This window comes from Ahaetulla prasina, chromosome 15 (assembly GCF_028640845.1).
Source record: "Ahaetulla prasina isolate Xishuangbanna chromosome 15, ASM2864084v1, whole genome shotgun sequence".
NCBI classification, from domain to species: Eukaryota; Metazoa; Chordata; class Lepidosauria; order Squamata; family Colubridae; genus Ahaetulla; species Ahaetulla prasina.
The window spans coordinates 8,600,525-8,620,532 of NC_080553.1; the positions used below are offsets into that span (position 1 = coordinate 8,600,525).

At 47.4% G+C, this 20,008-nt stretch overlaps 1 protein-coding gene across 8 annotated transcripts in view; it reads left to right on the forward strand.

Annotated features, from left to right (window-relative positions):
- The window catches only part of FBRSL1 (fibrosin like 1), a 652,986-nt gene extending 633,299 nt beyond the window's left edge, over positions 1–19,687 (forward strand). For 4 of the 8 annotated variants that reach the window (XM_058158844.1, XM_058158848.1, XM_058158846.1 and 1 more), the window contains 6 exons: positions 705–776; positions 4,245–4,377; positions 7,976–8,059; positions 12,376–12,459; positions 16,840–17,068; positions 17,938–19,687. In XM_058158844.1, coding sequence (XP_058014827.1) covers positions 705–776; positions 4,245–4,377; positions 7,976–8,059; positions 12,376–12,459; positions 16,840–17,068; positions 17,938–19,174 — 1,839 coding nt within the window. In that variant the 3' untranslated portion in view covers positions 19,175–19,687. The remainder of the gene's footprint in view (positions 1–704; positions 777–4,244; positions 4,378–7,975; positions 8,060–12,375; positions 12,460–16,839; positions 17,069–17,937) is intronic. The other 4 variants (XM_058158847.1, XM_058158852.1, XM_058158850.1 and 1 more) reach the window with 3 other exon arrangements.
- The last annotated feature ends 321 nt before the right edge of the window (positions 19,688–20,008 follow it).

Consider the following 20,008-nt stretch of genomic DNA (forward strand, 5'->3'; position numbering starts at 1 on the left):
CAGGAGCTCACCCCGTTATGCGGCGCTAGGGATTCGAACCGCTGAACTGCCGACCTTTGGATTGACAAGTTCAGCGTCTTAGCCACTGAGCCACCGTGTCCCTAATGTACACATTAGAGCAGCCTTTAAATCAAAACAATAACTTCAGGTAGTTCTCGGCTTATGACAGTTCGTTTAGTGACGGTTTGAAATCTCAACAGCACTGGAAAAAAAACGACTGACCACCGTTTTTCACACTTGCGACCGTTGCCATATCCCCATGGTCACGGGGTCAAAATTCAGACCCTTGGCGATGAACTCATATATATGATAGTTGCTGGGATCAGAGGGGATCCCCCTTTTGCGATCTTCTGACCCGCACAGTCGATGAGGACGCCAGATTCACTTCCCCATTTTACAATCTTTCTCGCCACGGCCGTTAAGCGAATCTCTACCAGTTGTGAAGTGAGGAACACGTTTCTTAAATGAACCTGGCTTCCTCGACAGACTTTCCTTGTCAGGAGGCCACAAAAAGGGGATTGCATGATCCCAGCAACCGTCATAATAAATATGAGTCCGTTGCCAACTCGCTGAGCAAAATGTCTCACTTACCAACGGAAATTTGGGACCGAATTCTGGTCGTAATCAGTTGCACAAAGGGGAGAGAGAGATTAGTGGACACAACAGTTGCTTAAAATTAAATCCCGCTCTTTATTTTATTACAGAAGCCAGGAAAATGGTGTGCTGTACACGTACAGATCGCTTGGCAGATCTACCATCACCAACAGAAGATAAAGGTAATCAGGCGGATTTATTCAGAAAACCAGCGGATTTCTCTTCTGGCTTTCAGGCTGACATTCCCATTGTCACCGCCCTTGATTTCCTAAGACGTCCATTTTTCACACTGTCACTTTTCCTCTGTAAAGCGTGGAAGGCATTAAGCCTTTCTATCTTCGAATATCTACCTTAGAAATCTGAAATGGCTATGTTTCCCTGGTGGGCCAGGACACCCTAGTAGTAATACCGATCCTACACAATCCAGAAGAGAAGATCGGAATACAAAATAACACAATTGGAAGGGACCGTGGAGATCTTCTAGTCCAACCCCCTGCTCAGGCAGGAGACCCTACACCATTTCAGACAAATAGTTATCCAGCCTCTTCTTAAAAACTTCCAGTGTTGGAGCATTCACAACTTCTGGAGGCAAGTTGTCCAACTGATTCATTGTTCTCACTGTCAGGAAATTTCTCCTTAGTTCTAAGTTGATTCTCTCCATGATTAGTTTCCACCCATTGCTTCTTGTCCTGTCCTCAGGTGCTTTGGAGAATAGCTTGACTCCCTCTTCTGTCTCCCCTAGTCCTTCTTTTCATTAAACTAGACCTACCCAGTTTCTGCAACCGTTCTTCATATATTTTAGCCTCCAGTCCCCTAATCACCTTCGTTGCTCTTCTCTGCACTCTTTCTAGAGTCTCCACATCTTTTTTTACATCATGGTGACTATCGTGGATGCAGTATTCCAAGTAGGGCCTTACCAAGGCATTATAAAATAACTCAGTTGGAAGGGACCTTGGAGGTCTTCTAGTCCAACCCCCTGCCCAGGCAGGAAACCCTACACCACTTCAGACAAGAGATTATCCAACATCTTCTTTAAAACTTCCAGTGTTGGAGCATTTACAACTTCTGGAGGCAAGTTGCTCCATTGATTAACTGTTCTCACTGTCAGGAAATTTCTCCTTAGTTTTAAGTTGCTTCTCTCCTTGATTAGTTTCCATCTGTTGCTTCTTGTCCTTCCTTCAGGTGCTTTGGAGGATAGCTTGACTCCCTCTTCTTTGGGGCAGCCCCTGAGATATTGGAAGACTCCTATCCTGTCTCCCCTGGTCCTTCTTTTCATTAAACTAGACATACCCAGTCCCTGCAGCCGTTCTTCATATGTTTTAGCTTCCAATCCCCTAATCATCTTTGTTGCTCTTCTCTATTCACTTTCTAGAGTCTCAACATCTTTTTTATAGTGTGGTGACCAAAACTGGATGCAGTATTCAAGAAGAAGGACAAGAAATAAAAGATGTTATTCTGTTCTGTTCTGTTCTACTCTACTGTACTCTACTCTACTCTACTCTACTCTATTCTGTTCCTGCCCTCAGGACAGGAGAAGAGGGGGTGGACCTCTTTGGGAGAATAGATCATCCTCTCTTCTCTGTGACTGCCCCTCAAATATTAGAAGACTCTTGGAGATTGCCAGGTGTCCTTACCCTAGAACATACAGAGAGAAGCCGAGAGAAACTCTGTGGTAGCCTCTCCAAATCTGAGATATTTCTCATCAGGAGATGTTAAAGATGTTTTATATGGTGGGAGAAACTCTTGAGACAAACCAAACACATCTGCCACTGCAAATGGCGGAATTCAGAATTTTAGCCTCAACCACAGAAGTCAACATCTAACACCCTGGGGTTGGTTATTGGTTGTTGTAGAAGCCGCTTGGTAAATGGTTGGCTAACGCCCAGATGGTTTGTGAAGAGACTGGTGGTTGCAGAACTACACCTTTCTAAATTACTTGAACCGAAGAGGTTGACAGTCAAGGAAGTCGCTTTGACACCCTCCTTCCCTCCCTTTTGTGATCACCACAATCTGCGTTTTGTTTGGTGGTTCATCCCCATTGTTTACTGTTCTAGTTGTGCAACCGCAAGCAGGGAGGGGAGAGAAGCAGAAAATTGATCTGGTCTCCTTCCTTATTGAATTGTTGGTAGAAATATCCATCCGGGTTCAGTTCCAAGCGGAGAGAAAGACACTGGAAACATGGAAAGATGGTTTATTGATGGACAGGACCACACGGGTTTGAGGTCCTGGGCAGCTGAACACATGGAGTTGAGAGAGAGAGAGAGAGAGAGAGAGAGAGAGAGAAGTATTTATACCTTGAGCTTCCTGTTCCTGTGCAAGAAATGTATTCTATTGGTTGTCAGACACCCAGGGGGCTATGCAGGGGTCATAGCTTAACTTTTTAGGTTGTCTGAATTAAGTTTGATTGAAGCCTGGATGATGTAATGAGGCTTGTGTCCTGAAAGGGTGTTGGGCCATTTCTATTGTGTCTTAATGGCTTTTCCTGGTTTGGATCCTGAGTAAGGGCTGATCCTACCATTCTACCTAATTCTGCCTTTGTTCAAAACATCCTGTCTTGAATGGATTACCAAATCTGCATTTCTAAAAGCTGGCCTCCGCTTAGCATCTACTTGGAGGCAGGGAACTGTCCTGCTCTGCGTGTTTCTGTTTCCTTTAAGATTTCTATTTCTCTTTTAGGGGAAATACAATATTCTGCCTTTTTAAAAAAAATATTTCTCAAAGTACCGTACTTCTCGGACTATAAGACACACTTCTCCCCCCCCCTAAAAGAGGGTGAAAATTTGGGTGCGTCTTACACGCCGAATGTAGCCACACCCACCCTCCACCCTTTGGCCATTTTCAGCCTCCGCAATGTCACATTTTAGACCTGTTCCAGGCTGCAGGGGTTGCCGCAGACCATCGCCTGAAAACATGGCGCGCGGAGGCCGAAAACGGGACATGGGGAGGCCGAAAACACAATGTGCGGAGGCGGCGATCAGCAGCAATGTGCTCTGGCGATCCCCGCAGCCTTGAACGGGTCGGAGAAAACGCAAGGCACGGAGGCAGCGTTTGTCTGCGGCAATCCCTACAGCCCGGAACAGCTAATTGCGGGTATTCCGGGATTGCTGATCCACCCACCAATCATCTGCTTGCGCTGAGTCAGGCTGCGATAATGTGCTGAAGCTGACCTTATTTGTTCGCTATTTGCTACGAGGACACCAGCCAGATGAATAACGATGGCTGCTGATTTTCCTCCCCAAAAACTAAGGTGCCTCTTATACTCTTATACTCGGGAGCGTCTTATACTCCAAAAAATACGGTATTTCATTCTCCTAGGAGAGGGGTGGGTGCTAACTTTCTACAGAATCGATTTCCGTGGAACTTTGCTTCCCGTGTGAAGAGTTTGGAGAGGGATCCTTTGACCTAGGAAGTGGTTTGAGGAGTAGATCTACTCTTCCGTAGGCATGATGAAAAACTTGACCCGGCTCAATTCGGCTTTTTTAGCAAGCTTCCGCATTACGGAACTGTCGGTACCGATGATTCCAACCACATCTGCTTTTAAACCCAGTTGGCAATCAAAGAGAGGTTGCAACCAACATGTACATCACCAAGCCCAGAAAATAGAAATTGGATAATGAGGTTTGGGGGGTTTTTTCTTCTTCTTTTGACAGCAAATGCAGCTGGATCCCCACAAGCTCGAAATCGGCGGAAAACTTGACCTCTTCAGTAGACCGCCAGCTCCCGGCGTCTTTCCTGGTTTCCATTATTCTCAAGATCTTGCCCGACCCCTCTTCTCCAGCACAGGTGAGGGGAAAATCCCTGTTGATGCACACACGTCTAAAGTAAAAGTAAAGGTTCCCCTTGCATATATGTGCTAGTTGTTCCTGACTCTAGAGGGCAGTGCTCATCTCTGTTTCAAAGCTGAAGAGCCAGCGCTATCTGAAGATGTCTCTGTGGTCATGTGGCCAGCATGACTCCATGCCAAAGGCTCATGGAACGCTGTTACCTTCCCACCAAAATGGTCCCTATTTTTCTGCTTGCATTTTTTACGTGCTCTCGAACTGTTAGGTTAGCAGAAGCTGGGACAAGTCACGGGAGCTCACCCCGTTACATGGCAGCACGAGGGATTTGAACCGCTGAACTGCCGACCTTTTGATCGACAAGCTCAGCGTCTTAGCCATTGAGCCCCAGTGTCTCATAAAACAGAGCCTCCCATGAAATGCAGCAAAATAGTGAGACTGTCGTAGCTATTGAGCCACCGCATCCCTTACATGTCTACTCTGTTGCAAAAAAAAAGTGCCCTAGATCAGTGGTCACCAACTGGTGGTCCACGAGAAAATTTTGGTGGTCCACAGAAAAAATTATTTGCATTATATATTGCACTAAATCGGAGTCCTCAAGCTACAGCCCCTGGGCCGGATACATGCAATGAATGTTAATGTTGCTGCAGACAGTCTCCCCCTTTCGGGGTCTTTTTGTCGGAGGTGGGCAGAAATTCTGTCTTGGCCACTTCGGCCTCCTGGTGTGGGGCTTTGGGCGAAGGCTGGAGGGAAGTGCCGCTAGTGGCGAAGAGCCAAAGGACCTTTTTCCAGTGGGACTGCATCATGGCTTGGAACTGGCTGAACATCTCAGCCCGAGCGTCCAGATGCTGGTACCTGGCCTTGCATTTCCGCAGGTCTTCCCTCTACTTGGAAATCCTATGCTCGTAGTCCTCAGTGAGGTGCTTCTACTGAGCCTCCTTTTCGGTCAGATCCAATTTTAACTGAGCTGTTTTGCCAACTCTTTCTCATTGTGGCTACTTAGCTCCAATAACTGCTTCCTGTTGGGGCCCTAAGGAGGCTGGACAGAGAGGCAAGGAGTGGCTGGGAGGGGAGGGGAGAGTAGAAGCTGGCAAGGCGCCCTTCAATGTGAGTGAGTTGGCCACACCCACTTAGTCACATGACCACCTAGCCTCACCCACCCAGCTGATCATTAGGCAGATTACACGAGTGATCCACGGGATTTAAAATTATGAATTTAATGGTCCCTGAGGTCCGAAGGGTTGGTGACGCCTGCCCTAGATCAACCTTTTGGGCACCGGGACTGGTTCCCTGCATAGAGGTTTTTCCGTGGACCAGGGAGGGCCTGGTTTCGTGTGCTGCCTGCATCCCACAAATGGGGCTTTGCTTGTTTGCGCAACCTGGTTTCTGGCATGCCCGCATCCTGGTGCTGGACCATGGACCTGGTGTTGGGAAGGAATCCCTGCCCTAGATCCTTCAGGAAACGAATGCAGAGTCTTTAATGTGTTTGGCAGGTGTGTTCCTGATGCGCTATCTGAAATATCTTCTCGGACTCAAATCCGAAGTCCCGCTTGGCTTATAAATAATACCTTTCCCGTTTGTAGAATACCCAGAGCTGCACTGGGCAGTAAATCTTAATAAAGTTGGCTATCAGCAGAGAAGAGGCGGAACGCAGTGACTCTAACGGGAGGAGGCATAAATCTGTGGATTGCCAGGATCTGAGGCTTCCTCCTGGCCTTGTTGAAGGAGAAGTCACTGAGAGGCCCAGCTTCTCCAGGCTGTTGACGTTTCCGCCAAAAAACACATAAGTTATCTCGGATTCCCCTGTCCCTGGGATGGATGTACAGCTGCAGGCGAACATTGGGTTTAATAGCTTCCTGACAACCTACAGCTACATTCCTGGTTTTACTCTTGAGGAAGCCTCTTCTTCTTCCTTCCTCCTTACGATGATCAGCCTGGAGTTGTCAAGGTGGAAAGATGCCTCCTTCCGAGAAATCGCCCGTTTGTTCTGCGCCTTCTGATACCCTAAAGCAGGGGTCTCCAACCTTGGCAATTTTAAGCCTGGCGGACTTCAACTCCCAGAATACCCCAGCCAAAATGGTCGAATCTTAGCTCCTGGAATTCCCTAGCCAGCATGGTTGGACTTCAGCTCCCAAGATTCCCCAGCCGAAATGGTTGGATATCAGCTTCTAGAATTCCCAAGCCAGCATGTGTGGACTTCAATTCCCAGAATCCCTCAGTCAAAATGGTTGGGTCTTAGCTCCCACAATTCGCCAGGCAGCATGGCTGGACTTCAATTCCCAGAATCCCTCATTCTGGGAGTTGAAATCCTCCAGGCTTAAAGTTGCCAAGGTCAGAGACCCTTGCCCTAAAGGATTTTACGGGGTGAAAGCCTCCATCCATCTCAAGGAAAACCTGCAAGTTGCAAAAGTACATTGATAGCAATGGGTGCCATTCTCCAGGGCTGCTTCCAACACATACACACGCACAAACACACACACACCACGATTCCTTTTTTGAGTTCTTCGGAACCAGTTCAACCTCAATCACTTTCAGATGCACTGATGGTGAAGAGACCGTGCGGGAACAAGTCCCAAGGGCGGCCTGACCCTTTCTCCAGCCTTCTCAAAATTCCTTCAGAATCTTAGGAAGAGTTTTCAAGACGGATGGGAGTGGGTGAAGCAATGGCAGATAAGGGTCTTTGAGCATGGGGGGAGGGTTTTTGCTTTGTTATGATTTGCTCTTGCAATGCTATGTGGGAATGACCTTTGGAGACTAGGTGAAGAGATGCTCTCTAGGGAACAGTCAGATAAAAGACAGCACAGCCCACAGCCCAGGGGTGAAATGCTAACGGCTCCGACTGGTTCCCCCGAACCAGTAGTAAAAAATGCTTTAAAAAAGTAAAAAAAAAAAGATTCCAACAATCACAGACACTGCTGATTGCCACAGCTGTTTGTTGGAACTTTTAACTTTTTTAAGTTAAAAAATGCTTTAAAAAGTAAAAAAAAAGTTGGTCACCCCCCCCCAATCGCATGACCCACTACCACCAAGCCATGCCCACAGAACCAGTAGGGAAAATTTTTGAATTTCACCACTGCCACAGCTGCTTAATGAGTGGAGAGAGAGAGCCTCAAAAGGGACCCTCCCTAGTTTCTTATTCTGCGAAAGAGGCGGCTGTAATGCTTGTGAGAAAAACCTTGGGAGGTGGAGGGAGGAGAGGAGTGGTACGGTGGCCTAGAGGTGGAGCTCTTGCCTCACAATCAGGAAGCTGTGAGTTCTATCCTAGGTAGAGGCAGATATTTATTTCTCTGGGCACGATGAGAATATATCTGCTGGAAAAAAACTCCACATCAGCGACAAGAAGAGCATCCGGCCAGTAAACACTCAGCTCCATTCAGTTGCCCAGACTCCACCCCCCCCAAATGGGGTTGTTAAATGAGGATGATGATGGAGGGAGGAGATGCTGCCTATAGACTGGTCAGATAAGAGACAGCATAGCCCTCAGCTGAACAAGGGGTCAAGCAAGAAGCTCAGTAGGGACCTTCCCTAAGTTACCAGGCTGTAAAGATGATTCTCAGATGCTGCTACAAGCTTATTTTGTGTGATTGTTGTTGTTGTTGCAGGGTCTGCTCATCCAAACTCCACGCCATTTGGATCCTCGCCTCATCATAGCAGCTTCCTGCCGACCAGCCATTTGGCAGGTAGGTGTAAGTAAACCTTATTCTTCCGATTTAGTAGTCTTTTGATATATGTCTTGACTTCTCCTGCATCAGAGCCGTGGTGGCGCAGTGGTTAGAATGCAGTATTGCAGGCTAATTCTGCCGACTGCCAGCAGTTCGATTTTCACCGGCCTTCCCTCCTTTCCGAGGTCGGTAAAACAAGATTTTTGAGGGCAATAAGCTGACTCGGTAAACCGCTTAGAGAGGGCTGTAAATCACAATTTAACAGATTAACAGTTAGAAGAGACCTTGTAGGTCATCTAGTCCAACCCCCCACCCAAGAAGGAGACCCTACACCATTTCTGACAGATGGCAGCTCAGTCTCTTCTTGGAAAGCTTCCAGTGATGAAGCACCCACAGCTTCTGAAGGCAATTTCTGTTCCATTGGTGGATTGCTCTGACTGTCAGAAACTACATATATTATGAACCAGTATATAAGTCTAAGTGCTGTTGCTATCAGGACCTGGGAAGGAAGACAGGTGTGCAGAAGGGCGGTGATAATCTTTATCTACTGAAAGAGCAAATGCTGCGTAACATTCCTGGCTTGGAAAACACCTTTATAGATCAGGTTTAGAATAGAATAGAATCCAAATAAAATTACCCTCTTAAGCTAAAACAAACAAACCTTCCTGCTAAATAAAATGGATTTATTTGCCATTGGAAAAAAACCAGCAGTATCTGAAAATCATGGATCATGTTTGTGAAGCAACTTGTGGGGGGGGTGGAAACAGATTTGAAGAGGTGATGTCCCAACCTTCAGCCAAGTCTCCTGTCCCTTTTTTAGAGCACGCCTTCTGCTTGAAACTGTGCTGGCTGGTTTCTTTGGGTGAACAATTTAGGACAAGCTAGGTGTCAGCGTTCCAGAAAACCCCCCAAACTCCAAGTAAAACCTCTGAAGCAAGTATTTTTCAAAGTTCTATTTAGTAGAATAGGTAAACTGGCACATCTGGGAAAACCCGAATCTGAGTGGTCCAAGTTTTCTCTCAGTAAATCAAAACCCCCCCAAAACCATCCCCTGACTCCTCAGTCGATCACATGCTCCGATCAGCATCCGTCCCATCTCGAGACAGTCCTCCGACCACTCCTTCTCCAGATGCTGGATCGGCCTGACCTTGACCGACAGGAAGGATGCTATTAGGTCTAAAGACAACCCCTTGACTAAATCCCCTCTCCGACTTTCCCACACCGGAGATAGTGGCAGCACAGAAGCTTCCAACCTAATATGGCTTCCAAAACTGACATTAGGTCAGGGGTCTGCAAACTTGGCTCTTTTAAGACTTGTGGACTTCAACTCCCAGAGTTCCTCAGCCAGTGGCTGAGGAACTCTGGGAGTTGAAGTCCACAAGTCTTAAAAGAGCCAAGTTTGCAGACCCCTGACCTAGATCCATAGCGAGAAAGGACGCAGTAGCTCAGTGGCTAAGACGCTAAGCTTGTCGATCAAAAGATCGGCAGTTCAGCGGTTCAAATCCCTAGTGCCACGTAATGGAGTGAGCTCCTGTGACTTGTCCCAGCTTCTGCCAACCTAAGAGTTCAAAAGCAGGTTAAAAAATGCAAGTAGAAAAACAGGGACCACCTTTGGTGGGAAGGTAACAGCATTCCGTGCGCCTTTGGTGTTGAGTCATGCCGGTCACATGCTGGCCACGTGCTGGCTCCTTGGCTTTGAAACAGAGATGAGCACCGCCCCCTAGAGTCGGGAACAACTAGCACGTATGTGCGAGGGGAACCTTTAATATTTACCCTAAGTGCATAGCAAATAGTAGATCTTCAACTACCGTTGTTAGGATTGGTGAAGGACACACAATAATGAATCCACAATCCAGAAACATTAATGGAAGTTGTTGATGCAGCTTGTAAAAAAAAAACTCAACATCCGTTTCAACCCAGCTGGTCGCTTAGCCAGAAGTATTTTTTTTTTGGTGGATCAGAGTCTCTTGTGATATAATTCACAGACTTTCAACAAGAATGCAACACCGGCTGTAACCATCTGGCCTGGCTTTAAATTAAGCTTAGGAGAGACATCATTTCAGCCTAATTAAATTATTAATTGGTCTACTCCCCGAGAGAACCTCGGTCGTCATTTTCACAACCTCCAATTTGTTATTCTGAGCTGGTCAAGCAAGGCTACCCTCATGGGAGTGGCTTAAGTGGCCTAGAAGTGGCGCTTTCGCCTCACAGTCAGGAGGCTGTGAGTTCGATCCTAGGTAGAGGCAGCTAGTTCTCTCTCTGGGCACGATGAGAATATTATCTGCCAAACAAAACTCCTCATTGGCGACAGGTAGGGCATCCGGCCATTAAAACACTCTGCCAGCTCCATTCAGTTGACCAGACTCCACCCCCCAGGGGATGATGGGATCGTTAAATGAAGATGAAGCAAAGCTACACTCTTAACCAAGAACATGAGTTTCAACCATGACTCTATCGCACATCAGTGTGTCTTGTTTGCGTTGCCCAAACAAGAATTGTGCTCTTTGGGAGGGAAACCAGGGGGTCTTTAGAGTAGACTCTGAATGTCCAAATGCGGACAAAACTTAAAACGATAGAAGACGAGGTAGACAGCACAAGGATCCGATTTTAATTCAAGAAATGTGGGTTTCAAGGGGATGCCATTGGTCCTTGCCACCCCCAAATATAATTTGTAGATTCTGTCCAATTCTTGCTCCTTGGGCCCACAACCTGTAATTTAACCAAAACCATCAGAAAGGGGGCTGTTCACCTGATTAAAATCAGATGAAGGATAACAGAGTTGGGACCTCGGAGGTCTTCTAGTCCAACCCCCTGGCCCTTGGCAACCAACTCATATTTATGACTTTATCCTGGGATTGTGTGGGGACCTTTTGGGGACCTTCTGACGAGTGAAGTCGATGGGAGAAACCAGGTTCACTTCACAACCCTGTAACTTGCTTCACAACTGTGGCAAGAAAGGTCGTAAAATGGGGCAAAGCTCACTTAGCAACCGTCTCGCTTAGCAGTGGAAATGTTGGGCTCAACTCTGACCCTAAGTTGAGGGCGATATGTTATCTCAAATGTCCCCATTAGGCCTTCCTGAGATTTCCTCATGAGAGGCTTCCTCTGGTGATTGGGTCCTCCATAACAGGAGGTCTCCAACCTTGGCAACTTTTAAGACTTGTGGACTTCAACTCCCAGAATTCCTCAACCAGCCTGGCCTAGAGCAGGGCTCTCCAACCTTGGGAACTTTTAAGACTTGTGGACTTCAACTCCCAGAATTCCTCAACCAGCCTGGCCTAGAGCAGGGCTCTCCAACCTTGGGAACTTTTAAGACTTGTGGACTTCAACTCCCAGAGTTCCTCAGCCAGCCTGGCCTAGAGCAGGGCTCTCCAACCTTGGGAACTTTTAAGACTTGTGGACTTCAACTCCCAGAGTTCCTCAACCAGCCTGGCCTAGAGCAGGGCTCTCCAACCTTGGGAACTTTTAAGACTTGGACTTCAACTCCCAGAATTCTCAACCAGCCTGGCCTAGAGCAGGGCTCTCCAACCTTGGGAACTTTTAAGACTTGTGGACTTCAACTCCCAGAATTCCTCAACCAGCCTGGCCTAGAGCAGGGCTCTCCAACCTGGGAACTTTTAAGACTTGTGGACTTCAACTCCCAGAGTTCCTCAGCCAGCCTGGCCTAGAGCAGGGCTCTCCAACCTTGGGAACTTTTAAGACTTGTGGACTTCAACTCCCAGAGTTCCTCAACCAGCCTGGCCTAGAGCAGGGCTCTCCAACCTTGGGAACTTTTAAGACTTGTGGACTTCAACTCCCAGAATTCCTCAACCAGCCTGGCCTAGAGCAGGGCTCTCCAACCTTGGGAACTTTTAAGACTTGTGGACTTCAACTCCCAGAGTTCCTCAGCCAGCTTTTCTTTGCTGGCTGAGGAACTCTGGGAGTTGAAGTCCACAAGTCTTAAACTTGCCAAGGTTGGAGAGCCCTGCTCCATAACACGTCTCACCAGAAACCACTCTCCATCTTCTTACTTGGCTCTCACGAATCTGAGCTGCTCAGATTTTAGCTCGATGGCCTCCTTAGTCCTTCTGGCTCTTCGGTCTCAAACAGTTGGTTTCCTCCTGGCACGCTAAACTCCAGCACCTGTTTCCACGTTAGCAAGTCCTTACCGTTTTTAACCCCGTTGAGAATGTTCTGCGCAAAGGCCCCCACCAGGGAGAAGGATTAGCCGATTCAAACCCTGAAATAAACAAAGCAAATAAACAAGGGGGCGGGTAAGGAAAAAAGAAGGGGGATGCTTACATTTAGTTTTCCCTGCATTCTTGGCTAAATGCCGGCTAAAACCCTGTTTGCCTTTCCAGATCCGTTTACAAGGTCAAGCACCTTCAGCGGCCTTGGAAACTTAAGCAGCAATGCCTTTGGCGGATTAGGCAGTCATACGTTGAGTAAGTACGGATGGGTTCCTCAGACTAGCTTCTTTCCCAGAGAAGAGCCATGTTCCTATCGAAAGCAACCGCTGGCCGTTCGTTTGAAGCAAGGCAAGCTTCTTAAAACATTCCCCCAAACAAAGGGAACTGAGGCTACGAATATTCCGAGTTTCCCGTAGAGGGCTTTCCATAATCGATGTCCCAGGTCCACCAAAAATGGTGACTTCAGCTCACTTTCCAGAGAAGTGGAGGGGGGAAAGCCCAGCAAAATCTCTCCCACCCCTTTAATTATCCTTTTTTTGGGTGGGGGTAGGGTGTCTCAAGTCCAAAGTTTGAGGAAGTAACATGAGTGGTTTTTTAGGATCTACCTGGAAGAACTTGGAGAAGGTATCAGGAAGATCTCAAAGTGCTTTTTCCAAAAAAAGCAACTGGATTTCTTTGGAGTTTCCCCCCCCCCTTTGAAAACATTTCGCTTCTCATCCAGGAAGCTTCTTCACATTTATGAACTGAATCGGTTTTCATCCAAGAACTGAAGAAGCTCCTCAGATAGGAAGCGAAACGTCTTCAAAGGCAAAACGAGCAAGCCCAGTTGCCTCTTGAGAAAAAGCACCTTTGGGACAACCTGGAAGATTGAGAATCTCCGTAGACAGATCAGGCAGATGCCCATAGCACCCATTGAATGGCATCACTGTTGAGGCAAGAGAAAAAGACATTGGCTTGGTACAAGGTTTATCTTGAAGGACTGTCTGCTTCCAGTCATTTCTACCTGCCCAGTCTGGTCCAGTAGGATGGACATGTTCCACTCCTATCAGTCAAGGAATGTTGGCTGCTGGGCAGTAGGAAGTTTGCCTCTTCTGCCATAGATTGCGCTCTGGAGAATCCTTCGGAGATTTGGATGGCGCCAATCCTGTTGGCATTTTGGGAAGGTTTTTGTTTATGTGCCCAGGCCTGGAGTCCCGAATACACGAATATTACCTGGGGAAACTGATACCGATAGATTGTAATATTTCTTGGCTGCTGTTTGTATTTAATTTCTTTGCGCATCATGTTCTCATTGTTTTTATTAATGCTTGATGCCTGGAGTCATTGGTTTGAGATGGGCGGCTATACAAATTGAATGAATGCATGAATGAATGAATGGTAACTGAATAATAAGAGTTAGAAGGAACTTTGGAGGTATTCTAATTTAACCCCCTGCTCAAGCAGGAGACCTTATACCATTCTGGACAAATGGCTGTCCTATCTCTTCTTCACAATATCAGAATCACAATCAGAATAGAGCTAGAAGGGACCTTGGAGGTCTTCTAGTCCAGCCCCCTCCTCAAGCAGGAGACCCCACACCATTTCAGATCAGTGACTGTCCAGTCTCTTCTTAAAAAACTCCAGTGACAAAGCACCCACAAACCTCTGAAGGCACCTTCTGTTCCACTGGTTAATTGTCCTCACTTTTAGGAAGGTTCTCCTTAATTCCAGGTTGCTTCTCTTCTTGATTAGATGATCTCCTATCATCTCTAGTGATGAGAGACAGAGATAGATAGATAGATAGATAGATAGATAGATAGATAGATAGATAGATAGATAGATAGATAGATAGATACTTAGATACTTAGATAGATAGATACTTAGATAGATACATATTCAGAGAGAGACTTAGATATTTAGATATTTTGATATTTAGATAGATAGATAGATAGATAGATAGATAGATAGATAGATAGATAGATAGATAGATAGATAGATAGATAGATAGACAGACAGACAGACAGACAGACAGACAGATAGAGATAGAATGAGAGAGAGACAGACAGACAGACAAGACAGATAGATAGAAAGAAAGATATGATAAAAAAGAGAGAGAGGCAGGGATACAGATGATCAACTCTGTTGTTTCAATCAAGGCATCATCCTCTCTTAACTCCATTTTGGCGGGGGAGGGAACTGCATGATCCCGAGATATTTTTGGACTGTCCATGCTGAGATGCTTCCTTCATTGGATTGAGCTTTTTGAAGAGAAGACCTGCTGGAGTGAGATTCATGAGGAAGGGAGCTGACCTCTGGAGGACATCTGATGGCCAAGCAGTGGCCTGCATTGACCGGCCAAGATCTAATGTTCCCAAGATAGACGTGTGAACGTAGAATGATTGACCCCAGACAGCTTGAACTCTACTCTAGTTCACTTGTTCACAATGTCACTTACTGCAAGCATGTGCAAAATGTGCAACAGGGAAGGACAGAACACTCCAGGGAATGCTAGAACGTTCTGTTTTTCCTTCAGGGATGAAGTGGTGTCCCGACCATCCCTCTTAATCCCGGATGGTCATATGGTCCTTGGAAAGTAGCTGCATGGCCTGATTGTTGCATCCAGGAAAAAAGAGCTAAACATAGACTCGCGTACTTGAATTCCACCTGTGTAAACTGTGCTGCTCCTGTGTTCCTGCGTCTTCCAAAAATATCCTGGGAGGTCATTCGCAATCATGAGACGTCAGGAGGGTTTCCGTTAACTAGGCCCAGCTTCCTGGAGAGACATGGCCCTGCTGGATTGAGGCTCATAAAACTAGAAAAATGAAGCCACTTGATTTGGAGGGGTGAATCTTTGTGGAAGGAAATTAGTGTGACCAAAGAGACACCAGAACAGGGGTCTTCAACCTTGGCAACTTTAAGACTTGTGGACTTCCAAATCCCAGAACTGCTCAGCCAGCAAAGCTTAAAGTTGCCGAGGTTGGAGACCCCTGCACTAGAACATACATTGCTCTGTGGGCTGAGACTGGAACTGTCTACGTGTTTTCAGGATTGTTGTCTTTGTGTGCAGTCGTAAATACAGACCCAACACCCAGAATTTTCAAAAGCATCCAATTCATTCAGTAGCCCACCCCCCAAAAAACCAGAGCACATGCCACAAAGCCATCACCCTTGGGGACGATTTCATGAACGCAAAGAACTTCTAGTAGACGTTGATGTTCTTCAAGGAAGCTCCATCACCTTCCTCAACGTCTAGAGATGCAGGGAGACAGGGAACACCCCCTCCCCCAAATTGTCCATTGCCAACTTCAGGAGCTGTCCCTGGTTACGGATTTGGGAGTGGCGTTCCCAACACAACTGGGGAACGCCAAGCTGAGTGGCCAACAGAATTACGAGTACCGATAAAAGAGAGTCTTTGTAGCTCAGGGTTCAGCTGTGGGGTCCTTGGCACTCTCTGAGCTTGCAGACGTTTCATGACCTAGTTAGGTAACATCATCAGTGCTAGAAGGGAGAGGGGTTTGTAGAGTGAAGGAGGAGGAGGAGGATTGTGGGGTCCTTGGTGCTCTCTGAACAGGGTGGTTTTCATGCAGACGTTTCATGACCCAACTAGGTAACACCATCAGTGCTAGGTGGGAGTGGAACAGAGAGCAAAACTCCACTCCTTTCTAGCACTGATGATGTTACTTTGTTGGGTCATGAAACGTCTGCATGAAAACCATCCAGCTCAGAGAGCACCAAGGACCCCACAGATTTGTGAGTTGCCAACTCTCTCACCCGAGAGAGATACTCGTGGCAGATCTGGATAATGGTGCTTCTACTCAGCTGATTCATGGCCCATCTCCATGCCCGCTTTATCCGGTAGACAGCTGATCCTCTTTTAACGGGTTGATTTCTCACAATAAACCCTCCTTAGCCGCCACAATAGGCTCAGTTTAGCTCCGAGTGTCACAGCAGGGAGCTGCGCGATTTGGGATTCACCTGCAATCTTTTAGGCCAAACACCCTCATTACGTCCATGCAGTTATTCAGATTTTCTTTGCCGGCAGAGACTTTCAATGGCTCCTTTTTCCATCCATGGAGCCGATTCACTGCTGTTATTTCCAGGAGGCCCTCCGGAAGCTGGAAACAGGCTCATTTCTGGACTTCCGGTACTTCCACTACAGGGGTCTCCAACCTTGGTCCCTTTAAGACTTGTGGACTTCAACTTCGCTGGCTGAGGAACTCTGGGAGTTGAAGTCCACAAGTCTTAAAGGGACCAAGGTTGGAGACCCCTGTTCCAGTAGGCCCATTTTTTGCTCTCCCAGAGCCTCCATGCACACGCTGCACTTAACCTGGCATCCAAAACGGGCTGCGTGGAAACTCCTGGGAGGGGCAGGGCGGGGTGAGCGGGGTCAGTCAGTCCTTGGAAGAGCCGGTTCAGCGAACCAGATTAAACTTAACATCCGGTTCGCCCGAACCGGTCCAAACCGGCTGAATCCCATCCCTGGACTTGTTCATCCTCCCCCTTCCCTTTCTCTTTTTCCAGGACGAAAAAGATAAATAAAACAATTGGCCTTTTTTTGGGGGGGGGGGAGGGGCACAATCCTATATAAGACTGAACTTCCTTTCTGTCCTCCCGGAGCGAGCCCAATCTTTTCTACCATTTTCTCTCGGTTCCCAGGTCACAGCAGCATCTTTGCTCACAAAGACGGGCCGAACGTCCAGAGCTTCGGCAGCCCCCACGAGCCCTGGAACCGGCTGCACCGGACGCCACCCTCTTTTCCCACGCCACCTCAGTGGCCCAAGCCGGGAGACACCGAGCGGAGTTCCTCGGTGACGAATCACGACAGAGACAGAGACTCCGAGAAGAGGGAGCTTTCCTCGAGTAAAGAAGAGAGAGACAAGGAGAGGTGAGGGAGTGGTGGTGGGGGACATTTGGCCGAAATGGTCATGGTGGCCTTTGCAAAAATGGACTGGCGTTCACAGCTTGGAGGTCCAGTGTGTTGTGGAAACCCACCCAGTACCTACCTGCTTGCTAGCCTGCTTCTTTCCTCCCTTCCTTTCTTCCTTCCTTCTCTGTCCACCTTCCTTCTCTTCTCTCTCTCTCTCCCTCCTTCCTTCCTTCGCCCTTCCTTCCTTCTTTCCTCTCTCAGGCCTGGAAGCCATCTTTTTCGTTGAAAATCAAGCCTCAGAGTTTTCTTCCGCTGGGGGTGTTACTTGGAACTCTGACACCCTCCTTTCTTTCTTCTCTCCCCACCTTTCTTCTCTTCATCAATTCCTTTCTTTCTTCATCAATTCCTCCCTCCCTCTTTCCTTCCTTTCTCCTTTTTTCCTTCCTTCTCGCCACTTTTCTTCCTTCTCTTCTCTCTCTTCCCTCCCTCCCTCTTTTCTGTCCTTTCTCCCTTCTTCTCTCTCCACCTCTTCTCTTCTCTCTCCTTCTTTCCTTCCTTCCTCCTTCTCTTCCTCCCTTCTTTTCCTCCTCCCTCCTTTCTTCTCTCTCTACCTTGCTTATCTTCTCTCCCCCTCCTCCCTCCCTTCCTTCCACTCTCTCTCTCTCTGTTTTCATGCCATCCATCTCACTAACTAGAGCGACTTAGCCTGTGATATGAATCAAGCCACCATAGTGGTATTATAATAGTACGTGGCACATCTGGTGAATTTTTTTTTGCTGGCACACATTATACATACTTGATCTACAACCACGTTTGCCAACTCTGTTGAATAATAATGCAAAACGGTTGTACGGTGACACTCATAGTCTCAATCTCTTTCCCTCCAGGGATCTTCTAGATAAAAGTCGGCATTCAAACCGATCCTCGCCGGCTTCAGCTCCCGTGACGCACCAAATCAGCAACCTCATCCGTAGCAACAGCCAGGCTGCGAGCGATTCCAGCCGGCAAGTTGCCCTCCTGGACCGAGACAGATCTAAAGATCTGGAGAGAGAGATTCCTGACCGGCTCAGAGATCCTCCTCCAGTGGCAGACCAGAAGATCAAAGAAAGCCGCTCCCCGGTGAAGGAGCCTCCAAGCCATGAAAAGAGATCGCTGGAGGACAATACCAAGCCTGTAATCCAGTCGGTCTCTCCCTACAGCAAACCGGCCTTGAGCGAGAGCTTGAAACTCAGCAACCTGATGAACAAGGACGTGGAGAGAAAGCCGGAGCTACTGACGGACCTCCAGAAGATCAAGAACGACATCAAAGTCAAAGAAGAGCGCAAAGAGGAGAGCGACGTCTTGGTGGTAAGCTCGGAAACTTCGCAGCATCCCAGAAGCACCGAGCACCCACCGCCCCCTTCTCTGCACGGGTTACCCCTGCCCCACACCATGGCGGCCGCCATGCCCATCTCCATGGGCAGCGTCCACCAGATGAACAACATGAACGTTTTGGAACGTAGCCGGATGATGACTCCGCTCATGGGCATGAACCCGCTCACGGGACGGGAGAGGCTACCCCACCCAGGGTTTTCCTGGGATCCCATGAGGGACCCCTTACGCGACGCCTACCGGAGCTTAGATCTACATCGCCGGATGGACTTCCAGCTCCGAGCAGATCCCATCCACAGGTTTCCTGCTGCCTCGGGATTTTACGATCACGAGCGCTCTTACCGGGACCGCGAACCCCACGACTACAACCACGAAAACCTTCTGGAAGCCCGCCGGGAACAGGAGCGGCTCCGACAAGCGGAAGAGAGGGAGAGGTTGCACTTACGGGAGGAACTCGAGCGTGCCCGAATACATCACTTGCACACATCCCCCATCGAAAGCCACCTGGCCCACATGCCTTCCTTCATGTCTCATCTCAGCAGCATGCATTATCCCAGACTCAGCCCTTCGGCCGCCATGCACAACGGGATTTTAAACAGGAACCCGCCCACCGCCGCGCTCAGCGCTCCTCCCCCATTGGTCCCGGCGAGTAGTACGAGACCCTCCTCCCCTCGTCGGACTACCCCACTCACAAACCCGGAATCCCGGGACTATTCCCCTTCTAGAAATGCCAAAGAAGTCGAGGCACGATAGTTCCCGGCGGCTTCGCCTGCAGGATGAAAAAAAAAATTTTTTTTTTCAAACTCGCCTGTATAAACAGAGGAGGACGGGGAACGGCAGGGGGAAAAAAAACCCTTTTTTTAAAAAAAATGCACTGCTGTAAACTTCTTTTTTAAAAAAAAACTGTAAAATTTGTAGACATGAAGCACAGTTGCGAAAGCGATGGAAGGGAGGGGAAGGGGGGGGACGCGCGGAAGGGGGCATCCAAGGTGACAAACCTTTCGACCCGCACGGTTGCTGAAGAAAAAAAAAATATGGAAATTTTAATATATAGGTCTTTGGTTTTTCTCGTTTCCTGGTTTTATTTTTTCTCCCCCCCCCCCTCCTTTTGCTTCTGTGCTGAGTTTTAAACTATTATCAGGTTTGTATATTTTATTTTGATGTTTTCTTTTTGCCCCAAATGCCAGGAACATTTTTAATGAATGTATTTTTTTTTTAAATTTTGTGCTCTTCGTTCACACACACACACACACACACACACACACACACACACACACACGCAAAAAGAAAAGAAAAAAAGAATTTTTTGTTTCTAGTTTAAATTTTGTGGCCTCAGATCCTTAAGTAAAAAAAAAACAAAAAAAAAAACATACATCCAGGGTTTCTTAAAAGTATTATTTATGGAGATAACTATAGTTTCATACAGTCCACTGTGAGGTTCCTGAATCGAGGCCACTGGTTTCTCTGGTACTTTGAAATTGAAGTTACAGATATATATTAAAAAAAATTAATTAATAATAATAATTAATAATAATGTACAAAAACTGTTTGTCTTTTGCCTTATATTATGGAGAAAATTAGAGTTTT